Source organism: Myxocyprinus asiaticus, chromosome 19 (genome assembly GCF_019703515.2).
Source record: "Myxocyprinus asiaticus isolate MX2 ecotype Aquarium Trade chromosome 19, UBuf_Myxa_2, whole genome shotgun sequence".
In the NCBI taxonomy this organism is placed as follows: Eukaryota; Metazoa; Chordata; class Actinopteri; order Cypriniformes; family Catostomidae; genus Myxocyprinus; species Myxocyprinus asiaticus.
Window position 1 is genome coordinate 3,184,616 of NC_059362.1, and position 18,385 is coordinate 3,203,000.

Sequence of the window (18,385 nt, forward strand, 5' to 3'; positions counted from 1 at the left end):
CAGCTTGGTTTCAACAAATGCTCTTTTTGCTGTGAGGAAGAAGTTTTGAGTTCTGAAACTTACAAAATGTTTTTATAGTAGAATGATCTCTTATATGTCAAAAGATCAAGGAAAATCTCATTCCTCATGTCATGACCCCTTTAAGGAAATCACTTCAGTTACACTTCAGTCACTTTCGTTTATAACCATGAATGGACAGAACTGTAATTAGAACTCTAAACTGGACTGACAACCATATTCTGCTGCCGTGTGAACCAAGTATCTTTGCTTCAAACTGGGAAAGGAGGTAACCAGAGGCAAAATTATTATTTTAATAAACCTGGCCTACCTTTATTCCTTTGGTACTATGTATGCACACATAACCTTGTTTATCAAAGCGACTGTTTGAAGCACTCCTCTATGTTTTTTTCTCTTTCATTTCTGCAGTACCTGCACCCTCGAGCAGCTCACTCATTCACTTTGTTGTTTGGGGTATATTCTTACTTTTTACCTTCTTTCTCTTTCTCTCTCCCTCTCTCTCTCTCCTCCTCCTCCTCTGTTTGCTTTTGTTAGCACTGTATTGCGTTTCTCCAGTGCTCTCGGGTTCAGTGAGAGAAGAGACGCTGTTCACAGTCTGTCTGACTGTACACCAGCCAAACATCGCTAACACCTCAAACTGGCGCATCTCTCCGCCGCAGGCGTGGAAAAGCCTTTAATCCCTCATCCCTCAACTTCCCCCGACCCTAGACGGACTCTAGCACACCCACTCTTCTCTCAATGCAATGGTTTTTTTATGCATGCATCTAAAGCAAACGGTTGTTTTTGATGCACATGCATTGTATCTAGTGCATTAAATTACATCAATAATGACTTGCATGTGTTGACTGCAGATGAGCACAGTTAGAGGTGCGACTGGTGCACAGTGAGGGCTGAGCAGGTGATGACCTTTGACCTTGAGACCTCAGAGCTCGTGCACTGTTGCAGCTGTTACAGTTACATCAATTGTACAATAATTATACACATGTGCAAGGAACACTCTACTACGCTTGTCATTTTCCCTTTCCCAATGCATTTCAGTCCAGTATGATTCAAATAAGCTTCTCGTTTTGGCATGATAAATTCAGTATGCAAGTAAATGCAAGACAAATGACAATTTGCAAATCAGCATGCACATATTGTCATCGCTGACGGCCACATCCACACTTATCCATTTTCAGTTTCCAGAAGTCATAGTTTTCCAAAGTATATGCCAGGGGTAGCCAACCCTGCTCCTGGAAAGCTACCTTCCTGCAGAGTTTAGATCCAACCCTAATCAAACACACCTGAACCAGCTTATCAAGGTCTTCAGGATTACTTGAAAATGACAGGCAGGTGTGTTGGAGCTGAACTCTGCAGGAAGGTAGCTCTCCAAGAGCAGGGTTGGTTACCCCTGGTATATGCTAATGGAGAGTGTTTTCACTTTCATTCATACACATAGAAACGTGGGAGAGCAGAAACGCAAGATCATGCAGAGAAATGTTGCATTTAGCTGTGAACGAAAGTTTAAGTATGGTGAACTCTGACCTTTTAATTCATATGATGAGAAGAAGTCTGACCAATAGAAGATGGAAATGACACACACTGACTTCTTGGCTCAAATCAAAGAATACATATTTCAAAGCTGCATGTATTTATTGTTGGAAGAAAGTGAGTAGACAGTAAATTTTATCATTTTGAAATATAATATTACTTGCTTTTTGTGATTTATTATCAGACTCCAGTGGTTAAATCCATGTCTTCAGAAGCTAAATATGTGTGGGTGAGAAACAGATCAATATTTAAGTCCTTTTAAATGATAAATCTCCACTTTCACTTCTTGTTTTTGACTATTCGCATTCTACATGCATATCGCCTCCTACTGGGCAAGGAGGAGAATTTATAGTAAAAAAAGCACTTAAATATTGATCTGATTCTCACCCACAAGCAGGGCTGCATTAATGCACAGGCTTACTTGGGCTTAAGCCCTGAGGCCAATGGCAGCAGGGGGACCACAAACCCCGGGGGGGGGGGCAGTCATGGTATTTTCCCATCTATGTTCTTGGTAAAGATGCTTATGTAAACACAGAGAGGGTGCCCAGTGGCTAAACCCATCTGTGTAGCGCATGATCATTGAGTGAAAACGTTCCACTCTACCAACCCCCAACCCCCCCCCCCCACACACACACACACACTCTGACGACTGACAGGGGCCCGGCGAAATGATAAGCCCTGGGGCGCAGGACCACCTTAATGCGGCTCTGCCCACAAGTATCATATCGCTTCTTAAGACATGGATTTAACCACTGGGGTCGTATGGATTACTTTTATGCTGCCTTTATGTCCTTTTTGGAGCTTCAAATTTCGTTCACCATTCACTTGCATTGTATGGGACAACAGAGCTGAAATATTCTACTAAAAATCTTCATTTGTGTTCTGCAGAAGAAAGGAAGTCATACACATCTGGGATGGCATGAAGGTGAGTAAATGATGAGAGACTTAAGTTGAACTATCCTGTCCGTTGCAGTGTTCGAAATAATTTAGCATGCTCGATTTAGCGTGTTTGGTGAACTCTGAGTCTGACCTGCAAATTTGCATAATGAAAACAAGACATTTGACCAAAAAAGGATAAAAACACACATCACAGATTGACCTCTTAGCTCAATACACAATACAGGCTACTCAATAAAAAAATAAAAATAATAATAATAATAATAATCTATATATATATATATATATATATATATATATATATATATATATATATATATATATATATATATATATATACATACTTATCCAAAGCTTCAGATTTACAGTGGGAAAGTTGAGTAGAGCACTGATTAGAACATTTTGAATGTTATTATTATTTGTTACGTATTATTTACTAAAAAAACAGACAACCTGTTGTGTGACAACGAATATCCTGGATTCCAGGATCCAAAAGTAATTTCTAACCGCCCTCCTCCATTCTCTCAAAACCCCGCCCTCCAAATACAAATCAGCCAATCCAGTATCAGCAAACCCAAACATGCAAAATGCTTGACAGACAGAAAGCATTCCCGAGTCCCGACTAGTTGTCTGAAAAGCATGGGCCGCTCCCCTGATTCTTTCTTTGTCTTTCTGTTTGTAGAGAACAGTGTGCTCACAGAAACAGCTGTTATTTTTCACTGATGTCGGTCATGTGTGTGTTGTAAAAACAAAGCACTTACATCGCCTTTAAGTGGTTCAGACTGAACAAACGGTATAAAGTTATAGTGGACAGACACGATGAATTTCAGTACAGTGCTGGTTTGGTATTAATGTCTCCGCTGAGTGTGTGTGTACTGTGCTGTCAGTAGGGGGCGCTTGTCCACTCGTCAAGCGCCACAGTGCTGGTGACGTCACGCACTCTCTCTCGCCACTCGCAGCGCTACAAAGTATCCGAGAGAGAGAGAGAGAGAGAGAGAGAGAGAGAGAGAGAGAGAGAGAGAGAGCATGGGGCGCGAGGATCGGCTGGAATAAGAAACAATTCCCAACACTTTTACAAACTTTCTCAACTCAGTCGCCGGATATGGATACCCTCATTTTGAGCATATTATTCCTGCAGACTGCGTTTGGAAGAGCAGGAGCCCAGTACACACCCGGTAAGTGCTTAAAGACTTCACCTTTAACGATCCCCGGAGCGGAATGAGGAAAAGTTTACGCGATTGTTGCGTTTCATGCGTTTAGACAACAGAAGCTCACTTACGTATCCAAATGCCTCATATGAGGTGAAATGTGTGTGTGGTGCATTGATGTTTTGGGTTGATTTTAGATGTTGGAGAATAGAGAGCGCTCAGGTATCAGCTGCAGGGTGAGTGAAAGGAGTTCACCGAGCGCATATTAACCCATAGTCAAAAATGCTATTGGCATTTCTATGAGATTGTGACTTGGGGAGCAATCCTAATGGGAATTTTCTTTCTGTCATAACACAAAAAAATTCTAAATATTTTCCAACCGTTTTCTAACCATTAGGAATTGTAGTTAGGATGAGGACATCGCATGGAATAAAAAAAAAAAAAAAAAAAAAAAAAAGTCGTATAGTTACTTTAAGAATAATAATTATAATAATACAAATTAAAGAACGTGTTTATCCACTAGTATATTTATATTTTGGTTGCTTATCTAGCTTCCGTACAGAATAGAATAATGTTGTAAATTCCAACAGGAATTCCAAACATTGAAAATGCATGAGCTGCTTTGCTTGATGTACGTGCCATGTAATACTGCTTGTTCAGTTTCATTCCAGTTTGTTTGCTGAGTGTTTTTGAGAGTCAGTTTCTGTTTTCACTGGTGTGTGTGTGTGTGTGTATATATATATATATATTAATCCTAATTATTATATGATAGTTTTTAGAGATCAGTTGGAGCACATTTGTGACCACAAAGCATCACATTTTTATCCAGTTGAGCCTAAATAAAATGTATAGCCTATCACTTTAATTAGAAATGAAAATGTATAGTTATTGTATTTTTTTTTTTTTACATTTATTTATTTATTTATTTACAAAGCAAGTGATTTAAATTGAAAGTGATTTGCAGCTGTTAGATAGGGATGCTAAAATACTGTTTTAAATGCATGCAAATGAGAGGACAGAGATAAATCTTTGTTGGAGTGTTTTTCCTGTGTGCATTACAAATCATTCAACATGAGCACATTTTAATTTACAATCCGTGCATCACTTTTCCAACTTGTAGTGTTTTCATTTGTAAGTGTATAATTATGGAAAATATATAATATATATATATACGTAAAAGGTCAAATAGCCCATCTCAGGGGTCAGAATGCAATAAGGACTGACGCAAACTGCGTTTTTTATTTTATTTTATTTTTAAAATTTTTAAATCTGACAATGTATAAATTGTACAAGTTTGACCTGTGCTTGAACTAATATTATATGGCACATATTACCTGTTTAATTGCTGTATAATCTTTTGGTTTGATGTTCGCATCTGTCTAACTGTAACCCATATCACAGCTCCGTCTGCAGGGGTTGGTGGAGGTGGGGGGGATACAGCTGTCTATGTAATTGCTGATTAATTAATCAGTGAGTCTAACCCTCAGATTAATTCTATTAGAGTAATCAAAAACAGCGGATGACAAATGGCAAATTACAGGAGCCTGAGATTGATTAGCGACTAGTGTAATTATGCCAGTGTGTTATAGAAATGAAGAGGGGGATCAGAGCTCGCTTTGAATGCTCGGAAATGAGCGAGCTAATCCGTGATATCACTCTCTTTCTCTGGACGCAGCTCAAATGGGACATGCAGAGAAAGGTGAGTCATAAATCCATGGTGAAATCATCATCATCATCATCATCATCATAATCATCTGTCCAGGGCATCTGTGTCTGAGTAATTGACCCAGTGACCTCGCCCCGATGTGCCACACTGTCACCCAGAAATCCAAATGAGTTGTGTGATTGCATGCATTGCAGCGTTGCATTTTAACAACATCAAACCTTAAAAGAACACTTCACCCAAAAAAGGATAATTCTTTCATCATTTACTCATCCTCATGTTGTTCCAGAAGGAGAAATGTTGTGGTTGCTCCTTTCCATGCAGTTACAATGAATGGTGACTGAAGCTTTCAAACAGGAAACTGAACATCTCCAAATTCCCTCTCAGTTGGCTCTCGAAGTGGAGGTCTGCTATATACTTCTGTTTGTCTCAAGTTTTCTTTTACCCAGGTACATTCAGAGTAAATATGATTGCAGGCTGTCACAGAAATGTGATTGCAGAGAAGGACAAACCGAAACCTTTCTTTTGCATTTCTTTAGAGCACTTAGAGAAGTTGAATGTGCTGTTTTGAAATGGTTTTCACACAAAAAAAATGATCGCAATGAAAGAAAAGCCTTGCTCAGACACAATAGCTACTTCTGAAGACTGCGATTACAGCTGTGTGTGTGTGCACACGTGTGCGTTAAAATCCAATACACTGAATGTGAGAGTGTGTGTGGGTTTACACTTTTACCGCTGAGAGAAAACAAGGTCTTCAATTTGACTTTAACAAGGCATTTATGCATGAATCATGAAAGGCTAGCCCATGATTTGAATATAATGCTTGCGCTTCTGGTCTGATTTCTCGCCCTCTGTCATTGGTGTGGATATAATAAAGGAGATGTGATGTTTGGTGAGTTTGAGCGTTTGCTTTGTCTTCCACACTGAAGATTCTGGGCAAAACTGCATTAAATATATTTGATCATTTAATCAGGCCAGTGGAAATGAGCCTGATGTTCTGAGCAGTGTGTGATTTAGGCATGGGCGACATAGGCAGTTGAGGTGGGGTGGCGGCATCTTGCGGGGGGGGGGGCACCCACACAGACCCACAGTCAAGAACTTTGGGGGCGTGTTGAAGCGGGTTTCACCCAAGGCACCATACAAGCTAGAACCGCTACTGGCTCTGAGATAACTACTGAGCACTTTCTGGAGAAGAGCACTTGAGTGGCTGTCATGCTTATATTCTGAACAAGTTATCGATTGACCCCAGCCATTTTTCAAGTAAGAATCTTTTTTTTGGCCAAGTCAACCTGAACTGACGAAATTGAAATTTTTTTTTCTTTTTTTTTTTGATTCTGTATGACAGGTTGTCAGTCAAAAGTTGCGTCAGAGGTGGAACAAGTTTGAGGAAAGTTTATGAAGACAAACTTTTTTTTTATTTATTTTTTATTTTTTTATGTGCAGATTTTACAGCTACATCTGTGAGAGCTCTTTTATAATTTAAAGTGAGGTATGAAGTGTACGTTTTTCTGTGTTAAAAATGCTTTCTATCTCTGCTTAATGTGCGGAGACAACTATAATAAGCCATCCAAGGGTTAATTGTCTCAAACTGTAAACAATGTGTCTCTGTGGCACTATGAAAATTGCTCTGTTTGTTTTGAGTGACCCACTTAGACCCAATGATGTGAGTTGGGGGCGGGACTATCTGACTGTTTGACCAATGGCAGATGGGTGGCATATTCGGAAAGCTGTTTATTTTTGCAATTCCGTTTGGTGGCACTAGTGTCGCAGAAATGACATTCTTCAGCTTGAACAAATACAATCGTATAATCATGATGGTAATAAGTGAAAACCTCTTGAAGAGCAAATGGTCATGTCATAGCTTTAGAAAAGTCTCAACTAGTAAAATAAAGCAAGTGCACAGTTTCACTCACAAACTAGTGTTTGACATCTATGCGCTGTTATGTTGTGTTTGGACTCATTTTAATCAGGATCATCTGTTGTTAGTAACGATACATAATTTTCCTTCTGAAGTAATAAGTGAAAATTCAGCAAAGATTGCCCCTAAGTTTAATACATATGTGTTTTTTGTGCTTATTACCTCATGAATCATGCACAGAATATGACTGCATTATGCGATCATTTTGTCCTCCGGTGCAACTAAATTTTGTTAGAGATCGCAATGGTGCGACTACAAAGTCGGTCAATTGTCTTTGATTTTGTGATGCTGTTTTCTGGTGTGTATGAGAAACGGCAAATGCCCTAAAAGCTGAACTAAACGGCAAGGCCAAGTGCCATGCAAGCCAGATCAGCAGGGCTGCAGACTAAAAAAATGATTATGCAGCCTTTGGCTCCAAAACTGAAACATTTAGGAGCTAAATGGCTGTTTTTAGTTGCCAAATTAAAGAATAGCTGAATTCAGAAGCAAGTATCAATATCATATATATATATACAGCTCTGGAAAAAATGAAGAGACCACTGCAAAATAATCAGTTTCTCTGGATTTACTATCAATAGGTATGTGTTTGTTTTATTCTATAAAGTGCTGACAACATTTCTCCCAAATTCCAAATTAAAATATTGTCATTTAGAGCATTTATTTGCAGAAAATGACAACTGGTCAAAATAACAAAAAGATGCTGTGTTTTCAGACACAATACTAATGTTTTAACTTGGGAAGAGTTCAGAAATCAATATTTGGTGGAATAACCCTGATTTTCAATCACAGCTTTCATGCGTCTTGGCATGCTCTCCACCAGTCTTTCACATTGCTGTTGGATGACTTTATGCCACTCCTGGCGCAAAAATTCAAGCAGCTCGGCTTTGTTTGTTGACTTGTGACCGTCCATCTTCATCTTGATCACATTCCAGAGGTTTTCAATGGGGTTCACGTCTGGAGATTGGGCTGGCCATGACAGGGTCTTGACCCGGTGGTCCTCCATCCACACCTTGATTGACCTGGCTGTGTGGCATGGAGCATTGTCCTGCTGGAAAAACCAATCCTTACAGTTGGGGAGCATTGTCAGCGCAGAAGGAAGCAAGTTTTCTTCCAGGATAACCTTGTACGTGGCACCAAATTTCACAGTGTGTGCGAGACACTGTGGCTTGAAGGCCTCTCCAGGTCTCCGTCTAACCATTAGACGACCAGGTGGAGGATCGGTGATGATCTGGAGGTGCTTCAGCAAGGATGGAATCGGGAAGATTCGTCTTTGTGAAGGACACATGAATCAAGCCACGTACAAGGTTATCCTGGAAGAAAACTTGCTTCCTTTTTTCTTTTTCTTTTAACTAATGTGCGCTGATGAATCATGCCCTAGACCAGGGACATGTCAGTTCTGATTTTGAATTAAATGTGTCTGAATTGGCCTGTCAAAAGTGGCGCAAGGTGGCACGTTTCCCCATCTGCAGAGCACTTTAGTTGCTGACAGGTCACAGAGGGCCGTATTTCTGTGTTAAATCACAGCTTCGGCCACAGACGCAAGTTGCTTATCACAGCAGCTGGGAGATGTGTGCGGCGTGCTTATTTTGCCGACTCGCTACAAAATCTATTTACAGTGGACAGGTATTGTCTTAGGACAGCTTTTATTTATTTATTTATTTTTTTCCCCCTGATTAAAGTTTTTCAGAATATGCGCAGAGAATCAATACCTGACAAGTACGTCAAGCGCTTTAGTGTCTTATTTTATGCGGCTGTATGGATTTCTGCACAGAAATTTCGACTCTCAGAAGTGTTACGTATTCCTCTCAGCTAATGTTGATGGTTTTGTCAGCACATTTGTTAAGTTGATGCTTGTATTCCTGACTTTCTGTGGAGAAAAACATCAATCTACACTGTTACTCTTGAGACTGGGTTGCACACAGGTCGAGAATTGTAACGCAGTGCTCATGTGAAACAACTTTTTTCATAGAAGAATGTTGATGTTTTATGGGGATGTACTGTATATGGTTGGCAAATGGAAGGGAGAGTGGAATTTGTTTGTAGTTTTTGTGAGGGTCATGAATGGGGTTGTCACGATACCAAAATTTCAGTAGCCGATACCAATACCAGTGAAATTTAATCTTTCTCAAAACCACTACTACAAAAACGAATGTTATTGAACACTTTATTAAAGGAATAGTTCACCCCAAAATGAAAATTCTCTCATTATTTACTTGCCCTCATGCCATCCCAGATGTGTATGACTTTCTTCTGCAGAACACAAATGAAGATTTTTAGAATATTTCAGCTCTGTTGGTCCATACAATGCAGGTGAATGGTGGCCAGAACTTTGAAGCTCCAAAAAGGACTTAAAAGCAGCATAAAAGTAACCCTTAAGACTCCAGCGGTTTATTCCATAGCCCCGTTCACATATGCAACCAGTTAAATTACAGGAAAATTGTTGGGTTGCCTTTAATGGTAAATGTACCAAATGTGCTGAACACACAAATCATAAGGAAATTTATAGGTAAGGATACAACTTCGCATTAAGGAAAATTGCCAGAGCAAAATTTACCAGTATGTTCAAAAGGGTTGTTCACACATGACCTCTAAACTGGAAATTGTAGGTAATTTTCTGGAAAAGACTGTATGTGTAAATGCAACTAATGTCTTCTGAAGCGATCCAGTTTGTTTTGGACGAGAACAGACCAAAAATGTAACTCCTTTTTTCACTATAAATCTCTTTGCAATCATAATTTCAAGCTCAGTTACACTTCCTAGCACCATGTAGCACTTGCAAATGCACCAAGCACTAGGAAGTGTAATCGAGTTTGAAATCATGATCGTGACTAGAGACTGCAATTGCAAGATGTACAGTGAAAAAGTTTGTGGTCTGTTCACACCCAAAACCAGAAAACATTGATTAAACCACTGGAGTCTTATGGATTACATTTATTTACTTTTTGGAGCTTCAAAGTTTGGACACCATTCACTTACATTGTATGGACAAACAGACATCATATCTGCATTAAAAGATATTTATTTGTGTTCTGCGGAAGAAAGAAAGTCATCCGAGTTTGAGATGGCATAAGGGTGAGGAAATAATGAGAGATGCTTTTTGGGTGAACTGTTACAGAGTACAGAGCCCCTTAGATGTCAGGGAGGGAATTTATGTTTTAAAATGCTTTTTTGCTTGCTTGCAATATTTTGTGTTTCATCACAATACTTTGTGTTCCCTCCTAATAGCTTTATCCATCCCTTACAGACATTAACCATGGTTTTACTACAGCAATCGCAGTTGATCTATGGTATTTGTAGGAAAACTATTGTAGTTAAACAGGAAAACCGGTAATACAAATCTGCCACAAAAGCGTGGTAACTACAGTTTTACTATAGTGACACTATGTTATTTTGTGGTACAAGTAGCATGGTTTTAAAAACCATGGTTTCCACCATAAAAACTTGCCCTTATAAAAATTACCCATGGTTTCACTATTGTAAAACTGCAGTAACTATGACTCTAGTCATTTTGTGTGTGGTAAGAATTTTTTTTTGTGTGTGTTTAATCCCCTTTTCCCCCCAATTTGGAATGCCCAATTCCCACTACTTAGTAGGTCCTCGTGGTGGCACGGTTACTCACCTCAATCCAGGTGGTGGAGGACAAGTCTCAGTTGCCTCCGCTTCTGAGACCGTCAATCCACGCATCTTATCACGTAGCTCGTTCTGCATGACACTGCGGAGACTCGCAGCATGTGGAGGCTCATGCTACTCTCCGCGATCCACGCACAACTTGCCACACGCCCCATTGAACGCGAGAACCACTTAATCGCAACCACGAGGAGGTTACCCCATGTGACTCTACCCTCCCTAGCAACCGGGCCAATTTGGTTGCTTAGAAGACCTGGCTGGCGTCACTCAGCACACCCTGGATTCAAACTCGTGACTCCAGGGGAGATAGTCGGCGTCAATACTCGCTGAGCTACACAGGCCCCCAAGAATCAGGTTTTAAACATGGTACATTTGCCACATTAACCAAGGTGTCACTCTAGTAAAACTTATCACATGATTTTTAATACCATTGTTTTGGTTTCCTTGTATTATTCCTATGGTTTTACCACAAATATCAAAGTTAAAATATGGTTACGGTAGTAAAACCATGGCATATTTTTTGGTGACTCTTTTACTACAAATTCCATAGTTAAATTCCATAGTTACTGTAGAAAACCATGGACAGTTTACGTAAGGGATGAATAAAGATATTGCGGGGGAACCCAAAAGAATTGAGAGGGAACGCAAAACTAGCCGTAAAAAATTTTCACTTTCATTTCTCGATTAAGTAATCATTGCTTCAGGTTATCAAGTCAGTAATAAAATAAAGAAGAAAGAAACAAATTACAAGCAATGGAGCAAATAAGAATAACAGAAAGGTGTAAACAGATTATGTAAATTAATGAAACAGTGCTTAAAGTTCTCTATTTTTGTAGATATAGCTGTTTGATTAATATTAATGACAAATTTTGACTTAACAAATGTGAAAGCCACATGAAGACATACGGTACAGTCAAGTAGCTGTATCTTTAAATCACAAAACTGACTTTACAACAATGCCTCGCCGGGACGGCTATTTTGACCAATGATTGCAATTGACCGTTCACATGCTCAACTGTAATGTAAGAGCTCTTCAGAGCATGCATGGACGTGCGCATGTGAGCGTTCAAAGGCAGCTGCCTCTCAGTCACACAGCATTTAGGTACTGCACTAAGTGGATACTCTGTATTACTTAAGAAAGACGGGGTACTTTTGACATCCCTAGACATCATGAGGCTACATGTCCCCTAAGGACTCAAGATCTGCTGATGCCTCGGACCCTCGAATAACCACAAGAGACCACCCTAGAGAGAAAAATAAAGAGGAAACTAGAAGCCAAAAATGTGTAGGCTTTGTGAGACGTGAAGAGGAGGTTGTTTGTGCTCGGAGCCTGTGGAGGATGTGCACGCTCACACACACACAATCACACACGGTCTTTGTGGTGGCAGCACTTTGTGGATTATAGTGGTAATGGGCAGCAGTGGCTGTAAGCTCCTTTACAGAGCTATCCGGCCCTTCATAAGAGCCCCTATCAGAACAGGGGGGATGGTCCATTAAAATGACTGCTAAAGAAGGGAAAGTAAGATTGTTTTTGTTTTACTTTGTCCCTCTGGCTTTAAAGAGTGTATAGTGTTGTGTTTCATGAGTTTGCTGATCTCCATAAAGATTATGATGATGTTGGTGATTATCAAATTAAGCCCATCGGGCTGGCGATGAGGTCTCTTTAAAGGAAAGCATCCACACTGACTGCTTCCAGCTCTACGCCAAAGGCTGTACAGAAATGCGATGCAGTTACACACAGGAAAATATTATTACTCAAGGGGTTGTGCTTTCATAACCCACGAGACTTAATGGAGTCATTTTGCTTTTAAGGATCAACTTTGTCTTCATATTTCAAAGGAGATATAAAAATAGACACACGAGTCATTTTTTGTCATACAGTGTGAGTATAGAACTATACAATTAATGTTGATAGGATAGCTCAGATATTTTGGATTTGAAAGAATTTGATAAGAAATGTTGGAGTTAAATGGGCTTTATTTTCCCATAGATCACGATTTTTCATTTGAATGATCTCGATATTGATTCTTAAATCCCAAGAGCAATCTTTTACTCTGTGCAACCCTCTACAATGTGAGTAAATCACTCGCATATGAGGCCAAATTTCTGTGATTAGCTGAAGTTGAGCAGTGAGATCCTCTCACTGCGTTTTGAGAGCAAAATTTTGGTTTGACTCGTTTGACTCGGGGCTTGTTGTACTGATACCCGATCCGGTTAAAAACATCAGTATCGGTGCTGATACCGATCCATGTATCGGACCGGTGCATCCCTAAAATTAATCGGAATTGAATCAAGAAATCTGTATCAATACACAGCCATATAGTTCACATGGAGACCTCTTTTGATTGCTGACTTTTGGCAAATTTGGGCACAGTTTGAGATTTCTGAGATCTCTTTGAAACTCCAAAGGAAACACATGTGAGATTACCGGGGAGTTTATCTCGGCGGAGAAGCAGGAAATTTGAGGAAAGTCTCAATTTAATCTCATTACTCTCTAGATATTACAGTAAAGAGATCTCATTTGTGATTTTTTTTTTTTTTTTTTTTTTTTCTTTCCTACGATGTAATCTCACCACCTCTCATGGGCTCTGCCTTCAGCCATCTTTAATGCCGTTAAAATCGCTCAGCAGTTTCCAGACCGCCAGAGTTTCACACAAAATGCTTGTCATGTCCTCTGACTTAAGAGCCTCAGGATATGGTGTTCCAGACGGCCCTTAATTGTGATTGGCAGCATACCACCATTTTTTTTTTTTTTTTTTTTTTTTTTTTTTTTTTTTTACATTGTGCCCATGTGAGGACATGATGAGACAGGAGATAGTCTGACAGATCTGAAATGAGAGCGAACGAGTGTGAATGAGAGTGGAAATGAGAGAGAGAAAGGAAAATAAGGAGAGCGAGCGTATGCCTCAACATGAATCATCTGTCTGGAGGCAGGTTGTCTTATATCTGTGTCAACACTATGACGTTTAGGTGATATCAAGTTTGAACACGTCTAGATGTGTGTGTGGGTCTGACTCGCAGTGATTTACCTGTCCTTCACTCACTGTCCAATGTTCACTTGAGACATGCACATTTGACAATAGTCTCTGTAGCATTTTATAAAATTTTAACTAGATAGTTCACCCAAAAATGAATATTTTCATGTTCCAAACCCGTATGACTTTTTTTCTCCTTCCGTGGAACACAAAAAGAGATGTTAGGAGATATATGGAGATAAAGATGCAGTGTAAGGGAATGGTGTTCTGTCCAACATCTTATGTTCCATGCAAAAAAGAAAGTGATATGTGAGTAAATATCCCTTTAATGTGGTGGCACTGCAGATTACAGCTTCAGACTGGCCTATTTTTGATGTTTGACTTTCTCTTTTAAAGGCTAATATAAAATTGTAGTGAAAGTATATTGAAAAATGACAGAAGCAGACATTTTCCCAATATCTCTCACTTGTCATGGCGTATGAGGCTGGGGAAAAAATCAATTAAGTGTAGTATTGCAGTACTCTTTCATCACTGTAGCCAAGTATGAAAAATAATTATTATAATAATAGTAGTAGTAGTAGTAGGACACTGAAAATGTGCAGCCAGGTCGGCACAACAAAACTGTCTCAACCAATGGCGTGAGTTTGGGGCAGTTTAAAAAAATAATGTTTGTGCAAAATAACTAGTGGTGCAGAAAGTACTCGCTACACACTATTTCTATATCTGAATATTAATATATATATATATATATACACTATATTGCCAAAAGTATTCGCTCATCTGCCTTTAGACGCATATGAACTTAAGTGACATCCCATTCTTAATCCATAGGGTTTAATATGACGTCGGCCCACCCTTTGCAGCTATAACAGCTTCAACTCTTCTGGGAAGGCTTTCCACAAGGTTTAGGAGTGTGTTTATGGGAATTTTTGACCATTCTTCCAGAAGTGCATTTGTGAGGTCAGACACTGATGTTGGACGAGAAGGCCTGGCTCGCAGTCTTCACTCTAATTCATCCCAAAGGTGCTCTATCGGGTTGAGGTCAGGACTCTGTGCAGGCCAGTCAAGTTCTTCCACACCAAACTCGCTCATCCATGTCTTTATGGACCTTGCTTTGTGCACTGGTGCGCAGTCATGTTGGAACAGGAAGGGGCCATCCCCAAACTGTCCCCAAAAAAAAAAAAGAGTCCAGTGGTGGCGTGCTTTACACCACTGCATCCGACGCTTTGCATTGCACTTGATGATGTATGGCTTGGATGCAGCTGCTCGGCCATGGAAACCCATTCCATGAAGCTCTCTACACACTGTTCTTGAGCTAATCTGAAGGCCACATGAACTTTGGAGGTCTGTAGCGATTGACTCTGCAGAAAGTTGGCGACCTCTGCGCACTATGCGCCTCAGCATCCGCTGACCCCGCTCTGTCATTTTACGTGGCCTTGGAGTTGCTGTCATTCCCAATCGCTTCCACTTTGTTATAATACCACTGACAGTTGACTGTGGAATATTTAGTAGCGAGGAAATTTCACGACTGAACTTGTTGCACAGGTGGCATCCTATCACACTACCACGCTGGAATTCACTGAGCTCCTGAGAGCGGCCCATTCTTTCACAAATGTTTGTAGAAGCAGTCTGCATGCCTAGGTGCTTCATTTTATACACCTGTGGCCATGGAAGTGATTGGAACACCTGAATTCAATTATTTGGTTGGGTGAGCGAATACTTTTGGCAATATAGTGTGTATATATATATATATATATATATATATATATGTATTTTTTTTTTTAATAACATTTTTAGCAAATTACATTTGTTGGTGTAATTTGTTGTAGTCGGGTAAATTCAGCTGTAATGTTATTATTTAAAAAATATATTGTTTTAAATATGTATTATATAAATAATATTATGTATATTAAATGTGCTGTAAGCAATTTTAGCCGTTCTGCTTCCATGAGACTGAGCCGTTGAATTAGCCACACCCCTCTTTTCAAAACCCCGCTCTCCAAAGATACCAAATGAGCTTTGAGACAGACATCATGCAGAAACTGTTGTTAAAAACAACACAAGTAAAATAGTGCCCTCATCTGACAACTGTTATGAGCAACATGGCATAAAAATGGCAGTAAGCCTCAATAATCAAAACACATTTTGCTTTGCCGTTTACAGAGTCTAGAGCTGTCACAGAGACAGGCGAGATATCTCACGACACTTATTTCATTAATATCTTTCAGAAAGTAGGAACATTTTTTGCATACTTTTCCATGAAAAAAAAATCGCTTGTAGCACCTTCAAAAAAAATTACATTTTATTTTTGAATTATATAAAACAATGTTATAATAATACTAATGAATAATTTAAAATTATAAGTATTTTTTATATAATTATAATACAAAATATTTTAATTTGAGTTATTTAAAAATAAATGTTTTAATGAAAGTTAACCATTTGTCACCACGGAAGCACGTTTTTACCTGATAAAATGTTTACTGTGTAGAGGTTACTACCTGTAGTTGTAGTTTCAATAGACATAGCAATAATGTTATTATAAAAACAATTAGCCTAACCTCACTGAGACCACAAAACCCATATAAACCCTCTTTTTAAGGAATGAGTGATAAAATTGCGCCAGTATAATTGTGATAAACTGAAGTGCCACACTTTTTCCTTTAGGCAAACAAACATGAAAGCAGTGCATCTGTTCCTAATGTTTTCAGTCTACTTTCCTGCATAAGGTCAAATGTTTTTGCGAACAGCTGTGCTAGCCTGAGGGATAGACCAGAGGAAGAGCCAGCACAGGTGGCACCTCACGAGGCGGGATTCAGTGCTGTCACTCAAACGGGTTACAATTTCTATCTGCTTCTTTAGGGAGTGTGCATCTTTGGGCCACAGTGATGATCTGTTCACACCAAATATGGAAAAATGTTAAAACAAAACAATGCATTCCTATAGATCATTTAACACACATTGCGAAAACTTTCTTTGCAACGAAATTTCACTGTTTTTTTTTTTTCCTCTGGAAAAGTCACCAGGCAGCAAGCAAGCTTTAAGGTCATGGATCTGGAAGTGGCATTCCAGATGGATGTAAAACTTTTGTTGAAATGGCATGGGAATGTGTTGAATCTATATAAATATACATTCAGGGACAAAGCCGACTTTATTTGTTTACACTTGTTGCATTAATTTAGAACTGAACTGATGTGCGGTCACAGATGTGCGTGTATTGTTTATTTTACAGTGGCTCATCCAATTAGAATTTAAATGTCAAACTATCCGTTTTATAAGGTTTATTTACGGTTTTGAGTCTTTTGTTTTTGAAAACAGCATTTTCGTGTTTGAGCGTTTTCCAAAAGTTGCTTGTCCACACTAAAACGTATGAAAATGCTTAAATCCCCTTACTGCTCATGCAAAAAACTGCTGTTGCATGTACGTCTGAAACGCAATCGTCCTCGTGTTCCGTCGCCGGACACTAATTCCGAGTAAACTTCACCTTTGATGGAATGCAATGTGAAGGCTGTACAAAGTAACATTTCTTTAAAAATGCTATCAAAGTGAATATCGGGCACAACAGCGCCGCTACAACATGGGCAGCCATCTTGATTGTTTTGGGTTGAATGGATCACATGGCTGTGTCACATGACAACAAATAAGTCATCATTTTCAGATATATCCATTTTCGCAGTCCACACTAAGACACGGAGACGGCGTTTTCTCATTTATCCACTTAAGAGAGCGTTTTTCAAAAAGCTCAGTTTTTGCTGACAAAAGCGCCGTCTCAGTGTGGATGGAAGGCCAAAACGTAGAGAAAAAGATGCATTTTTAAACTAAAATTTGTTAAAGTAGACTTGGCCTTAAGCTGTTTTTGCACTGATGCCAGACTTCTCATTTGTTGTGAATAATTGTAACTTTTTGGTTTGCATCCAACATTGTTAATCTCATCAATAAAATGAAAGATGAAAATGTTAGTTGATGAAGGGTTTTTTGATTTTGTCGGTGATAATGAAGACAAGAGGAAATGACGCATCATGATGATAATCAAATGGTTTTAATTAAAACATACCTACTGTTGACTAAAATATGACAAGAAATTGATTTTTTGTTTTTCGTTTTAATAAAAAAAAAAAAATATATATATATATAGAAATAATTGATTTTAAAAAATCCATTCATAAGCCCTATTCGTGCTGGATTAGTTTTCTAAACGACGTTCGAGTTTCAATTATTATCACCTGACATCTGAGATTTAATGTACTGATTCGGACGGGACTAAAGATCTCCGTGTTTATTTCAGAGAGTGTCTGTTTTCTAGATGTGGGCGTTACAGAAGGTTGAACACATAATTTAGGTGAAAAATGAACGTATCTTTTAAACTTTATCAGTTTAAATTTAAAATGACTTATCATTTAAAAAAATTATTTTAAATAATTATTTAATTTATTGATTTAATTGTAGTTTATTAATTATACATTATAAATAACTTCTTTTAAAAAGCCTATTAAAATAAAATTCGCATGATTTTATAGAGGTGACTGCTTATAATACACCCAATGAAATAATAAATATAATTATAACATTACGTAATTGAGCTGAGAAATTAAGGCAAGTGTTTTACAGT

At 38.8% G+C, this 18,385-nt stretch overlaps 1 protein-coding gene across 3 annotated transcripts in view; it reads left to right on the forward strand.

Annotated features, from left to right (window-relative positions):
* The first annotated feature begins 3,471 nt into the window (after positions 1–3,471).
* ptprk (protein tyrosine phosphatase receptor type K) overlaps positions 3,472–18,385 on the forward strand; it is a 297,329-nt gene continuing 282,415 nt past the window's right edge. For all 3 annotated transcript variants that reach the window (XM_051644804.1, XM_051644805.1, XM_051644806.1), the window contains exon 1: positions 3,472–3,620. In XM_051644804.1, coding sequence (XP_051500764.1) covers positions 3,548–3,620 — 73 coding nt within the window. In that variant the 5' untranslated portion in view covers positions 3,472–3,547. The remainder of the gene's footprint in view (positions 3,621–18,385) is intronic.